We start from the raw sequence: 13269 nt of genomic DNA, 5'->3' as shown, positions 1-13269 counted from the left end.
CAGAGGGTCGTGTCTGAGCACACAGAGAGGAATGAAAAGTACCCATTGCCAGGCAACTGACCAAGCAGTGTCTTGGACTTTGGATTAACCTGCTCATGAACTTTTCTGGAAAGAAGTAATAATATTTAAAAAAACAACAAAGTGTTACCAAGAGAGGCAGGCAGAACTCAAAATGTAGGCAGTGTTTCTCAACCTTTTTGTATTGGTGACCCCCACTCAAATAAATTACAACCCCTCTATCTCAAGGTAGGGGCTTCAGACTTCAGTTCTGCAAAACATGTTAATTGACTTTGTGGGACATCAGGCAACTTCTCTGCTTCCTAATGCTAGCTCTGATTGTGACCTCCCTAAACCTATCACAGACCCCCAGTTTGAGAAACATTCAGTTAGAGCAGCGGTTCCCAACCTTTTCCAGATGGGGACTGTGACAGGGCACCATGCTCTGAGCGGCCGGAGTCCCCAGCACCCCGCACTTTGTGGCCGCCGGAGGACACGCTCAGCAGCGAGCGGGCCGCAAGAGGACCGGGGGGGGGGGGGGGGGGGGGGAGGGGAAGGGAGGGAGGTGCGTGGAGGAGGAGACAACGCACCCGCAAACGGCTGAGCACCCGGGCCCTCGGGCTGTGCCCCAGCGATCTTTCCCAGCTTACTCGGGGCCACCAGGGGCTGGGTGGAAGTCGGCCAGGGGAAGATGTTGGGTGACATCGTCATCAGGTGCCAGGGATGGCCCCGAGAGTAGCAGTGTTTGGCGTTGGTTTAAAATGGCACCCGAGCCCCGCCAGAGGGCGGGCGGGGAGGGGGGAGAGCCTGGAGAGAGAGGAAGCCAGGGAAGCCCCCAGACAGACAACAGAGCAAGCCGAGGACTGCCAAGGGAAGGAGGAAGTGGCCCAAGACTGGGACGGGCGAAGGAGCACCCAAACCCTGAGGATGGCGAGTTAAGGGGAATTCCCCACCAACCAGACAGCAAACCCTCTTCGCTGTCTTTAGGGTCCTGGGCTAGGACCCGGAGTGGGGGTGGGCCTGAGTCCCCTCCTCCTCTGCAGTGCATAAGGCCAAACAAGTCCCGCAGTTCAGGGGTAGACTTGTAAGAATCCGGGGAACTGTTAGACTAAGGGATCGGGAAAGGGGGAAGCACAGGATTTGGGGGGAAAAGGACGAGCACGCGGGGGCAGGTTGACCCCGATGATGACAGGGCTGTAAGCCTGAGGGGGAGCCCGTCGCGTAACAGGGACCCATTTTGACAATTCAAGATGACTTGGTGACGCAGGGCAATTAATAAAAATGTGTGAATGGCTCCTTAAGAGCCACCTGGCAACCCTTTTGAAATGTAATGGCGACCCATATTTGGGTCTCGACCCATAGGCTGGGAAACACTGAGTTAGTGACATTACAGACAAATAGTAAGAAAAACTCACTTCTTTTCTCCTTTTTCTTAAATTTTCCTTTCTTCTTCCCATGCTCCTTTTCATCATCAGACACTATATCTGGAGGCTCATGTAAGTTATCATGAGGTGGAGAAGGTTCACCAGTCCGGTACAATCCAGGGAATTTTGTAGGGCTGATTTCTTCAGAGCTGGGAGTACGGGCAAGAACCCCACTATGCTCCACTCTGCGATGTTCACTGGGGCTGCTGGTAGGAGGCAGGAAGCACTCAGTCATTCTGATTCCTTGACACAAAATGAAAATCTGTCACCTGTCCATCACACCTACAATAGAAAAAACAATATTTTTAAACATTTAATTCCTAATATACCCATCCTACAATAGCAATAGTAATATTTATTATAATGAGACAGTCAACGGGATTACTCATGGTACTACAGTCAGTACTAAGGCCAGGTCTACACTGGTGGAGAAAATTGATGCAAGATACACAACTCCAACTACGTGAATTGTGTAGCTGCAGACTACGTATCTTGCACTGATTTTCTGGGGCAGCCCCACAGTGGGAGGTCAGTGGGAGAAACTCTGTCAACTTTGCTTACTCCTCATGACTGCAAGGAGTTCTGGGGTTGATGGGGGTACCCTCAGCGTTCAATTTAGCGGGTCCTTATTAGCCCCACTGAGTCTCAATCTATTTCCCTGCCCAGCCAGTTTCCTTCTAGTATCCTTCCTCATCAGCTTTTAGTCTTCCCAAACCTACTGATTCCCAGGCTCAGTCTACCTTTGTCAGATCCCAATTCCCATTCTCAATTCACCAGCAGCCATACTGCCAGACTTCTCCCACCAGACCCAAGCTCCTTGTCCTAATCTACTCTCTTTTCCCCTCTAAAGGTCCACTTCTTGCTCCCTCTGCATTTTGATCAGTCAGGTTCCCCCTCCACACTGCCTTGGGGGTCATCAACAGTGTAAAAAAAAGTCAGACAGCAGAGGCTGATTACGGTTTTGTGGAGCCGTGAGCGAAAACAAGTAGGGGCCTCGCCTCCTCCACCCTTTCTGCCCCACAGCCACTCCTACTGGGAGTATGGTGGGGGCTTGCCCTCAGGAATTACACTGCTTCCAGGGAGCAGGGTTGGGGCATGGAGGCTTCCCCAGTTCCCTGGCAAGTGTGTCAGACTGAAGAAGGAAACCCCACACCTTGACCCCATTGTGCTAATTGGGTCAGGATGTGGGGGCGCCCATTTTCCTGGAGCTTCCAGACACAGGCTCTGTTAGCCTAGTGGCTAATTCACTACTGATGGTCAGCATAAGAGAGTCTCCCTGCTCACAGGTCAGGCTCAACATGATCCACAGCATCCCACAGCTGCCCTGCATGGATAGAATCTTTGAGAAAATTAGCTGCTCAAATGTATGGGCTTGTCTACAGGACCCTGCCACACAGCCAATGAAGGTGTGAGCTGTAATGTGCACTTACAAGCCTGTGTCTCTTTTCTAACCACACCAGACACACTTTCAGCTTAGAAAGCTTCTTTATGTTGAGCTAGTCCCATGCCTATGTCCCAATTACAATGGGGCAAATGAAAAGAAGTGATTGTACCCTTGGCTGCTATTCTTCAGAACAACTGCTATGCAGAGAGACGCAGATAAGAATTTCTACTATAGTGGCATTCTGCAGGTCTACATCAGAAGTACTGCATGCAGGCCCAAAACATAATGTGTTTTCTCCGTAATCTCCCAAATTCTAAATGTAACAAAACAGAATGCTAGAAACTAAGATGTCAACAGATTGTGACAAAATGGGAGTGCTTTCCTAGGCTACCAACCACCCTGATATAACTTATGACAGTTACACAAAAATCAAAAGCCAGGTACTAATTTTAGCCATAGGTCAAAAAGACCAGTTCAAAATAAGGATACAGCACATCACTGTTCTTGAAATGAAAGTACTCAAATAACAAACATCAGCTTCACTTTTAACGAAACGAACATGAAGCGGGAAAAAAAACAAACCTCAAAGCACTTCAAAACCATAGGCTCTACAAGGAAGTCCTATAAAGCAAATTTTCAATTCAGGAGTGGTATCTGACCTAAGATGATACTAGTTAATTGCAAAAAAACACAAACAAAAAACCCCAAGTATCTAGTCTCTCTGTTATTTATTCAAAGGTCACTAATCTGAATTTTAGATTAATAAACTGGATTCTAAAATGCTCTCAAGAGCTATCTTGGAGAAGCCTGTAATTTTTCTGCCCTGATCTCCCAGCTTGCTGACCTGCAATAAGAGCGAGAGGTAATGCAAGCTTAGATTTCACAAGTCAGCATAACGGCACTCATCAGATAATTCTCATGTGAATCACATATGCTTCACAATTACTGATAATTAAAGTCTTACAAAACACCCAACCTGAAATTTCACAGAAGATAAAATCTGTAGTAAATAACAGGGTTCATGCTCTCACACACATATGAAGCCCATAATGTTATCAATTTTAAACTAAAAGATTATTTTTAATTTAAAATGTGCTTATCTGCTTCAGCTTTGAACTATTAGATTAAATGCATGTATATGATCTTCAAAATAATACTAGCCCCAGACTGGTTTTATTAGTATGATATACAAAATGTGTATTAAAAATGACTAAGTCTGAAAGACAAAAATCCATTAAATTAGGAAATGCCAGAACTAAAGTAACCTGTGCAATCTTAACTGAGTCCTTCTATATGTGTGCATTACGATATAGTTTTTAATTAAATGATCATATACTTTTTTCCACTGATCCCCAGCTTCATTTGGGAACAGCTATTCAATAATTTGATTTCTCCTCGTTCACTGTGTGACTCCATTCCTTATTTACTGCATGTTACTCAAATCCTGCTTTGAAGTCAGAACTAGTAACTTCCTCAAGAGGTTTTCTATAGATCTCATCATAGTATCTGAGTGCTTCACAATTATTAATAATTTATTTTCACAATATTCCTGCAAGATAAGAGGGTGATATTATCCATATTTTACTAATGGAGGCATTGATTAAAGCACAGAGAGATTAAGGTCAAATGTATTCCCTAATTGTGGGTGCCCAATTTGAGACACTTAGTCCTGACTGTTCACAAATATTAGAATTATATAGCACTTTGAACAAATCCATAAAGTACATTTTATTTACTTTAGCTGTGAACAGTGTTCACTGTAAGCTGAGCATTTGGGTAGCCATCAAGGAGAGATTCATATGCTGCACAGTTGATTGACGGAGGGCACATGCATACATGCCTCGGTGCAAATATCAAAACGTATTCCGTATGAGTGGAAAAAATTAGAGGGAACACTGGCTGACAGTGCTCATTCTTTCGGCAAGTAAGGCCCACCAACCCCCATGTCAGGCAGGCACTCAGAAATAACTAGCAATCACCAGTGAACAGTATGTTCTAAATTAGTATTTCCTCATGAGCATGCCATCAGGCCTGAACAGACATGCTGCAGAATTTTCTTAAAAACTACATGTGAGAACAAAGGAGGGCGGGGAAGAAGCTGCCTTCAGACTGGTCATCAGCTTCACTTCCTCCAGAGATGGAGAAACTATTCAGAGTTCAATTTTCTCATGCAAGAGGAACAAGTACAGGCAGAACCTTGAAGGAAGAGGCAGAGGAGGAGGGAACAGGAAAAGAAGTGAAAGCGCCCAGGGAAAGAGGAAAGGCTTGAGCCTCAACAACACAAGCTGCAGGCTGCAGCACCAGCTCTGGCTTCTTGCTGGGTGAAGGGGAGCAGGAGAGGCGCATGCCTGAGTCCCAGGGACTGCCTCCTGCTTCAGGAGGAGGTGGGGCTGGGTGGCTGGCACATGTGGAGTGCCAAGGCCCAGGCTATTCCTCATGGGTTATGCGCAGGGGAGGAGAGCCCCTCCCCCAGCACCCTGCTTCACCTGGTCAGGCGGGAGCCAGACCTGGGCAACCCTGGCTCTGCCTGGCCCAGTCCCAGAGCCAAAGCCTGTAGGCAAAGGGTTGGGGCAGGCAGGGAAGAGACTCTGCCCCCTCCACCTCTCCTCACTGCTCGGGGGAGGGGAGGGAAGGGAGGAGAGTATGGCTGAGTGTCCCAGCGCTGGTGCCCTGCCAGTGAGTGCGCTGGGGACACAGATGCGGGGGAAGGATGGGAGGGGGCAGGGGTTGCATTGAGGGGCATGGGGCAATGGAGGGGATCAGGCTGAGGGGGGGTCACGGGGCATAGGGGAGCGAGGCTGGAGCAGAGGGAAGATGTGAGGGGGATATACAGTGAACCCTCGTTTATCGCGGTAGATAGGTTCCAAACCCGACCGCGATAGATGAAAATCCGCGAAGTAGAAGTAGGATCCTCAAAGCCTCGGGGGAAGCCGGCGGGGGGGGGGGGGGGGGGGGCATCCCAGGCGCGCCTGGGCTGCTCCCCCGCCGGAGCCCCTCCGCGGCTTTCAAAGCCTCGGGGGAAGCCGGCGGGGGGGGCATCCCAGGCGTGCCTGGGCTGCTCCCCCGCCGGAGCCCCTCCGCGGCTTTCAAAGCCTCGGGGGAAGCCGGCGGGGGGGGCATCCCAGGCGCGCCTGGGATGCCCCCCCGCCGGCTTCCCCGGAGGCTTTGAAAGCCGCGGAGGGGCTCCGGCGGGGGAGCAGCCCAGGCGCGCCTGGGATGCCCCCCCGCCGGCTTCCCCGGAGGCTTTGAAAGCCGCGGAGGGGCTCCGGCGGGGGAGCAGCCCAGGCGCGCCTGGGATGCCCCCCCGCCGGCTTCCCCGGAGGCTTTGAAAGCCGCGGAGGGGCTCCGGCGGGGGAGCAGCCCAGGCGCGCCTGGGATGCCCCCCCGCCGGCTTCCCCGGAGGCTTTGAAAGCCGCGGAGGGGCTCCGGCGGGGGAGCAGCCCAGGCGCGCCTGGGATGCCCCCCCGCCGGCTTCCCCCGAGGCTTTGAAAGCCGCGGAGGGGCTCCGGCGGGGGAGCAGCCCAGGCGCGCCTGGGATGCCCCCCCGCCGGCTTCCCCGGAGGCTTTGAAAGCCGCGGAGGGGCTCCGGCGGGGGAGCAGCCCAGGCGCGCCTGGGATGCCCCCCCGCCGGCTTCCCCGGAGGCTTTGAAAGCCGCGGAGGGGCTCCGGCGGGGGAGCAGCCCAGGCGCGCCTGGGATGCCCCCCCGCCGGCTTCCCCGGAGGCTTTGAAAGCCGCGGAGGGGCTCCGGCGGGGGAGCAGCCCAGGCGCGCCTGGGATGCCCCCCCGCCGGCTTCCCCCGAGGCTTTGAAAGCCGCGGAGGGGCTCCGGCGGGGGAGCAGCCCAGGCGCGCCTGGGATGCCCCCCCGCCGGCTTCCCCCGAGGCTTTGAAAGCCGCGGAGGGGCTCCGGCGGGGGAGCAGCCCAGGCGCGCCTGGGATGCCCCCCCGCCGGCTTCCCCGGAGGCTTTGAAAGCCGCGGAGGGGCTCCGGCGGGGGAGCAGCCCAGGCGCGCCTGGGATGCCCCCCCGCCGGCTTCCCCGGAGGCTTTGAAAGCCGCGGAGGGGCTCCGGCGGGGGAGCAGCCCAGGCGCGCCTGGGATGCCCCCCCGCCGGCTTCCCCGGAGGCTTTGAAAGCCGCGGAGGGGCTCCGGCGGGGGAGCAGCCCAGGCGCGCCTGGGATGCCCCCCCGCCGGCTTCCCCGGAGGCTTTGAAAGCCGCGGAGGGGCTCCGGCGGGGGAGCAGCCCAGGCGCGCCTGGGATGCCCCCCCGCCGGCTTCCCCGGAGGCTTTGAAAGCCGCGGAGGGGCTCCGGCGGGGGAGCAGCCCAGGCGCGCCTGGGATGCCCCCCCGCCGGCTTCCCCCGAGGCTTTTTAAAGTTTTGGTAACCGCTACTTCGCGGTTCGACCATCGCGGATTCACGTATATACATAATGTAATGAAAAAAGTCCGCGAAGTCGTGAATCCGCGATAGTCGAACCGCGAAGTAGCGAGGGTTCACTGTAATTTTACTTTGCAGAAGCTGCATTTTTCTTTACTCTCCACTTCTTTGTCTCCCTCTCCAACTAGCTATTTGGCTAGCTAGCTAGTCTCACCTTTTCTTCATTACTCTCCAACCCCTCATACCCCCAAACTCCCTCTTGTACCCCCACCCCACACTCTCTCCCACCACCAAACTCCCTTCCAGACCCTGCCCTCTTCACCCCATACTGCACCCCATCTCCGGCCCATATCCTTCATCCATATCCCACTCACTGACAACCCTGTCCCACACACTGAACCCCTCATTTTTGTTCCCACATCAGAGCCTAAGGGAGTCCACAAAATCCACTAACTCTGGAAACCCAGAAAATTTGGCCTATGGAAAGCCCTGAACCTCAGTCTTCCCTGTCCCTTCCCCTCACCCACTGGGGCTGGAGTGCCAGAAGAGTGAGGTGTCTGAGTTGGGAGCTACATCAGCGGGGGCTGGAGGTTTTGGGAGGAATTTATTTGCTTCTCACTTGTGTGGTCCCCAACTGATTTTTCTGTGGGTCAGTGGCCCCCAACCCAAAAAAACATTCCCTATCCCTGCCAAAAATAAAGAAAACCTGTGAACTTTTGGGTTGGACACAGTATTTTACTTTATTTAAAATAAAGTTTGATAAACTAACATGAAAAAGTTAAAATCCTTAATTTGTTTAATAATTTAATTTAAACCATTCTCCCTAGCTGCAGCACTAGCAAAATGGCTTGGACATAATTATGTAATTAATGGTGAGTTTCCATTAGTAATTGGCAGTCCGCAGAAAGGTTTGCATTGACCCAGGTGGTCCGCGGGGCGTGCTATGGAGAGAGCCACTCCCCGCCCAGGAAGAGTGGCATGGTGCAGTGCAGGAGGCTTAAATCTTGGAAAGGTTGCTGACTCCTGCTCTATATCAGGGATCTGCAACCACTTCAAACAAAAGAGCCGAACTACATCAAAATTCAGAACAAGTGGTCAACAAAGAGCTGTATAAGAATTTCCATTTGCATGACTGAAAATATACAGCTTAATATTATTGATGATTAATAATAGCATAAATTAAACGTACTCACAGACTTTATTTAATGGGACTTCTGCTGCTGCTGCATCTTTTTGCACTTTTATTTGAAGTTTACATCATAACTGGTCAAATGCAGCTTCATACACACATTCAGGCTGTCTTGTGTCAATCTTATGGCAGGGGGCTGAGGATGTGGGGGTGCAGGAGTCTGTGTTGGTGTGTATATGGGGCTCAAGGCAGGGGGTTTGGGTGTATGATGCGCTCGGAGAACAGGGTTGGAGTGTGTGGGGGATGCAACTGGGGGCTTGTTGGCTAAGCATGTAAAATTTCAATTATCTGACTAATCAAATAGTCGATGCAATTTGCACTGACTGTTCGATTAGTCGATCAAGGCGTTCCAGCCTTTGAATTGTAGCAAAAGCCCCAGGGCTGTTGCTACACTTCAAAGGAGAAAGCGCTGCGGGGAGCATGGGGCCAGTGGGGGACTAAAGCAGTGCTCCGCTGGCCCCATTCTCCCCATGGCATTTCAAAGCAGCAGCGCTACGTGGAGCCCGGGGTCATCAGGGGAGTCTCCAGCTGGAGACCCTGGGCTGCTCGCGGCATTTCAAAGTGGCAGTGCCACATGAAGCCCAGGTGGCACTGGCTTTGAAGCACTCACTCCTTTTCTCATAGAGGCAGCAATGGGGGGGAGGGGGCAGGGGAGGAGTGACTAGTCAACTAGCCTGTCAACACGCATTTGAACAGAGGGCGGGGCAAATGCTTATCGGATAGTTGACTAGTTGTTCACATCCCTATTGTTGGCCAGGCTTCATTTTTAAATAAAAGTAAAATAGTATGTCCAACATAAAAGGTTTCAACACTGTCTTTCTTTATGGCAGAGGTAGGGATCTGGGGAGAGGGAGGGAATGTGGGGTGCGGAAGGGCAAGAGGGTGCAAGGTCTGGGTGGGAGGTAGGCTGCAGGAGCAGGCTTGGAGTAGGGTGTCTGGACAGGAGGAAGGGTATAGGAGCAGGCTGGATAGGGTGTCTGACCAGGAGAGAGGGTGCAGGAGTGCGCTGAGGGGTAGAGTATCTGGCCAGGGGGGAAGACGCAGGAGCAGGCTGGTGGTGTGGGTTCTCGGCAAGGGTGTGTGTGTGCGCGTGTGCGCGCGTGCATGAGGGGGTGTAGGGTCTGGGCATAAGGGGCTGGGGGGGGGGGGCACTTGTTTTCATGCAGTGCACCACTCCCAGGCACGAGGCTTTCCCCACTGCTATTGGAGCAGTGGGGAAAGCCTCCAGGAAGTGTTTCAGTACACTGCTGTTCCCCTGGACCGGGGGCGGGGGGGAGGAGAGCAGGAGTGCACAGTCATTTCTGCACTCGGTTTCTGGCTACCTCTGGGCTTTTCCTCTCCTCTCTGTCTGCAGGAAGCCAGTGTTGGTGCTCTAATCTTACAGGGGGCTGTGAGGCTGTAGTGCCAGTGCAGGCTCCCTGCTGCAGAGAGAAGAGGGGGGGACTGGGATCGAGCTTCCAGCTTCCAAAGAGCCATATCTGGCTCCCTAGTGACCCATATTTGGCTTCCAGCCATAGGTTGCTGACTCCTGCTCAGTAGGAACTAGCCCAAGAATAGGATAGAGATTTACAGATATTTGTTGACAGAGAAACGATAAGACGCAGGAATCTTGGATTCTATTCTTTGATTTGGATGGGAGAATACTCTAGTCGGAATACATTTTTTGCCCACTTCATCAAAGCTTTATTCTACCTTCCTCATGTCCTCCAACCTGTCTTTATTACAATCCTGTCCCCTCCTCACAGCAGGCTCCTTGTCCCAGTCTTCATATCCTGATGCCACTGCCCCTATTAGGGATATAAAATCCCATTTAAAATGTTAACTGGTTAAACTACATATTTCACTGGTTAACTGGCTGGATGTGTCATGCTGCTGGTGGGGGACGGCTGGAGGACCCTCCCACATGCGGCATGGTGGGTCTGGAGCAGCCCCCCGTCTGCTACACCATGCTATGGGCTGCTCCATCTGGGCCAGACAGGACCCACTGTACTGGCTGCTGGTCCCACGGTCTGCCAGCCCCGCAGGCTCTCCACTGCAGGCCCCAGACTCCCTAGTAGAGTTTAACCATTAACAGGAACCGATAAGCATTAGCTTATCCATTAACGGTCAAACTCTTACATCCGCATTACAGTACAAAAATGAATGGAACATGGATATTGTGCTTTGTCTAAAAGGAAGCATCTTTTAGGTGGGGTGCAGAAAAAGTTGTTAAACTTTTTCCACAAGAGTAGGAATGTTAGCTCTGTTAAACATTCCAATTCAGATATATATCTTCCAACCTAAAATTCTCTTGAGTTGTTCCAACTGGATAATTTATTCTTTATTTTCATCAGAAAGCTTTGCTAACAGAACTGAAATGATATCATCTTCTCCAAAGATGTGGCTTTGCGCCATGTATTTTCAATCTGAGTCTCTTTTATAAAAGCTGTTACATAATCCTTCATTTGAGAGACTGGTGTAAATGAGCTTTGTTTGAGTCAGTTTTCAATATATAGATATAAATAAGAAGATCTAATAGAGGCACCCTAATATAATCCACAACAGCAAATATCTTATGACATTTAGAGGAGGCTACACAAACCTAATCCTTCAACAAATAGTAATTTTCCCTCCAGACTTGATATTATGAGTATACTAGTTTCTACATCTTCTTCAATTGCTGCCATACAGAAGGAACAATGAAGTCCTTTGTCAACAACACAATCTGTCATTTGCATTGACAATTCCAAAACAAAGCTGAAAACAGCTTTGCCATAATTCCTCTATGGTGTGAGGAGTAACACAGAGCAGATCAACTAGAAAGTCATTCATGAAATTTTAAGATATTGCATTGTCATCCAGTGCAATATAAATGAATTGCAGAGACTTCTAATGAACATTTAATGATCTCCATATGATTAAAATGTAATTAACCATTGTGGGAATGAACTTCATTCAATGGGACCAGAAGGGAAAGAAAGACTATAATTAAGTTTATGATCTAGAAAGATTAGTTATTCTAGAGCTACTCTACTAATGTGTATTTATAAATGTGTGTCTGTCTGTGCGTCTGTTCAAGAACTCCTCCTAAATGGTATAAGCTAGGACTACAAAATTCAGTGTACAGCTTCCTCTTATAACTTAAAGCAAGGTATGAGGTTTGGTTGTGGCAGGAAAATGCGATGTGCCTGAAATGTGATTGTATTTCAAAATGAAAAGGGATGAGGTCTGCTAGCAGGGATAATTGTACTGTATAATAACCACAGTGGGACAGCAAAGAAGCACAGATGGAGACCAGGACAGTTAACCCCATTGGGCCAGCAGGGGACAGGGGTGGAGAAAGGGAGAGCTATCTACTACAGATTTGAGAGAGTTTGTTAATTTGTCCACCTGTCTGTGTGTCTGTCCCTCAGCTGGGAGACATGTACTCCTCCCCCATAAGAGCCAGCTTCAGCAGCCTTTAACAGTTGCTTTTCTCATGGGGCAGTCTGCAGACTGAATCTCTAATTCCCAGCCCAACTCCAGAGCAATCATTTAAATGAAGAAAAACGAAAATTATTTCAGTTAAGGACCCAAGCAACACTGGGTAAATCCTCTAGTACTATATATATACACTGCAGAACAGTTCTTCCAATAGGTAAGGGCTTTTGAGGAGCAGGAAACCAAACTGTGCCCTAATTTTCATGGAAGAGTCAATGTGAGTAGTCAATGTGGTACATTATCACACTGTTACTGGGTGTAATCCAATGCCCATGAAAGATATGAAAAAGCTCCTACTGACTTCAACAGCACTGGTTCAGATACATTATGAGAAACTGAAGAAAAATGAAGTTTTGCAGCATGAAATTTGGACCTCCTCATCAAATTCTAGTTTAACAATGTAACACAGCCAATTTCCCCACCCCCTTCATTTTATATTAGGGATGTTAAAATGTGCTTATTTGTGTAAAATTGTAACCGCAGGAATTTTCAACGGTTACGCATTTAAATGCGATGCGGGGGAGAGCAAGCACTGGTTCCCATTCCCTCGCGCTGCTGCCTCTGTATAAGTCACCCTAGTGACTTTTAAAAGTTTAATTGCTCAATTTGTTCCATAACCTCATCTACTGACTCCTCAATCTAAGCAAAGGATTCACATTTCAGTTATGATCTGACAGTTATGGTATAAATTTAGGGCTACACATTAGGGATGTTAGCAAATAGTCATGTAAATGATTAACCGATAAGCCTGGTCTTATCAATTAATCCAATCAACTACACACACTCCCCTCCGCCCCCTTTGCTGCCTCTGTATCAGAAGAGCCAGTGCCTGTAAGAAGGGTTGCCAAGTGTCCAGTATTTGAGCTGGACAGTCCAGTATTTGAGCTTTCTGCTCAGGAAACAAATTGAGAAAATATAAATGAGAAAATGCAAATGTCCGGTATTTTCTAAGTGAGATGTCATGTCAAGTGTGTCTGGTATTTTTGTTGAAACCATCTGGCAACCTTACCTGTAGGAAGCCCCCTGCCACAGTGCAGGGTAGCAGAGGGCTTCTTGGGAGTGGGGCCAAGAGTGCACTTGCTTCTGGCCCCGCCCTCGGGGACCACTGAGTAATTGTGTAACTGCTTAGATTCTGTGCGGTTACATGATTATTGAATTAAATGGTATCTAATATCCCTATTATACATTCCCTCATTTCACTGCAGTTTCTTGATTACGTCATGCACCAGATCATGGGAAGAACTAGGCCTTTATGTAGCTTCTAAATTGTAGTTACTTATTGTTTCATCAATTCCTTATTTGGAGTCAGGATTACTATATTCTACTTCCCAGGTCTGCTACTGACTCACTTAAAGCTTTAAGAAAAATAATCATTTTAGCATGTGTTATCCCACTGGAACAATTCTGAAGTTATTTGCACCTCTGACCTCTTGTTTATAAT

At 49.7% G+C, this 13269-nt stretch overlaps 1 protein-coding gene across 3 annotated transcripts in view; it reads right to left on the bottom strand.

Annotated features, from left to right (window-relative positions):
* RALBP1 (ralA binding protein 1) overlaps positions 1-13269 on the bottom strand; it is a 56110-nt gene that overhangs the window by 34012 nt on the left and 8829 nt on the right. For 2 of the 3 annotated variants that reach the window (XM_006117462.4, XM_006117463.4), the window contains exon 2: positions 1413-1703. In XM_006117462.4, the coding sequence (XP_006117524.1) occupies positions 1413-1656 (244 nt within the window). In that variant the 5' untranslated portion in view covers positions 1657-1703. Of the gene's footprint in view, positions 1-1412; positions 1704-13269 lie in introns of those variants that run through there. The other variant, XM_025181867.2, reaches the window with a different exon arrangement.

Source organism: Pelodiscus sinensis, chromosome 2, assembly GCF_049634645.1.
Source record: "Pelodiscus sinensis isolate JC-2024 chromosome 2, ASM4963464v1, whole genome shotgun sequence".
NCBI classification, from domain to species: domain Eukaryota; kingdom Metazoa; phylum Chordata; order Testudines; family Trionychidae; genus Pelodiscus; species Pelodiscus sinensis.
This window is presented reverse-complemented; position numbering and strand designations above follow the sequence as displayed.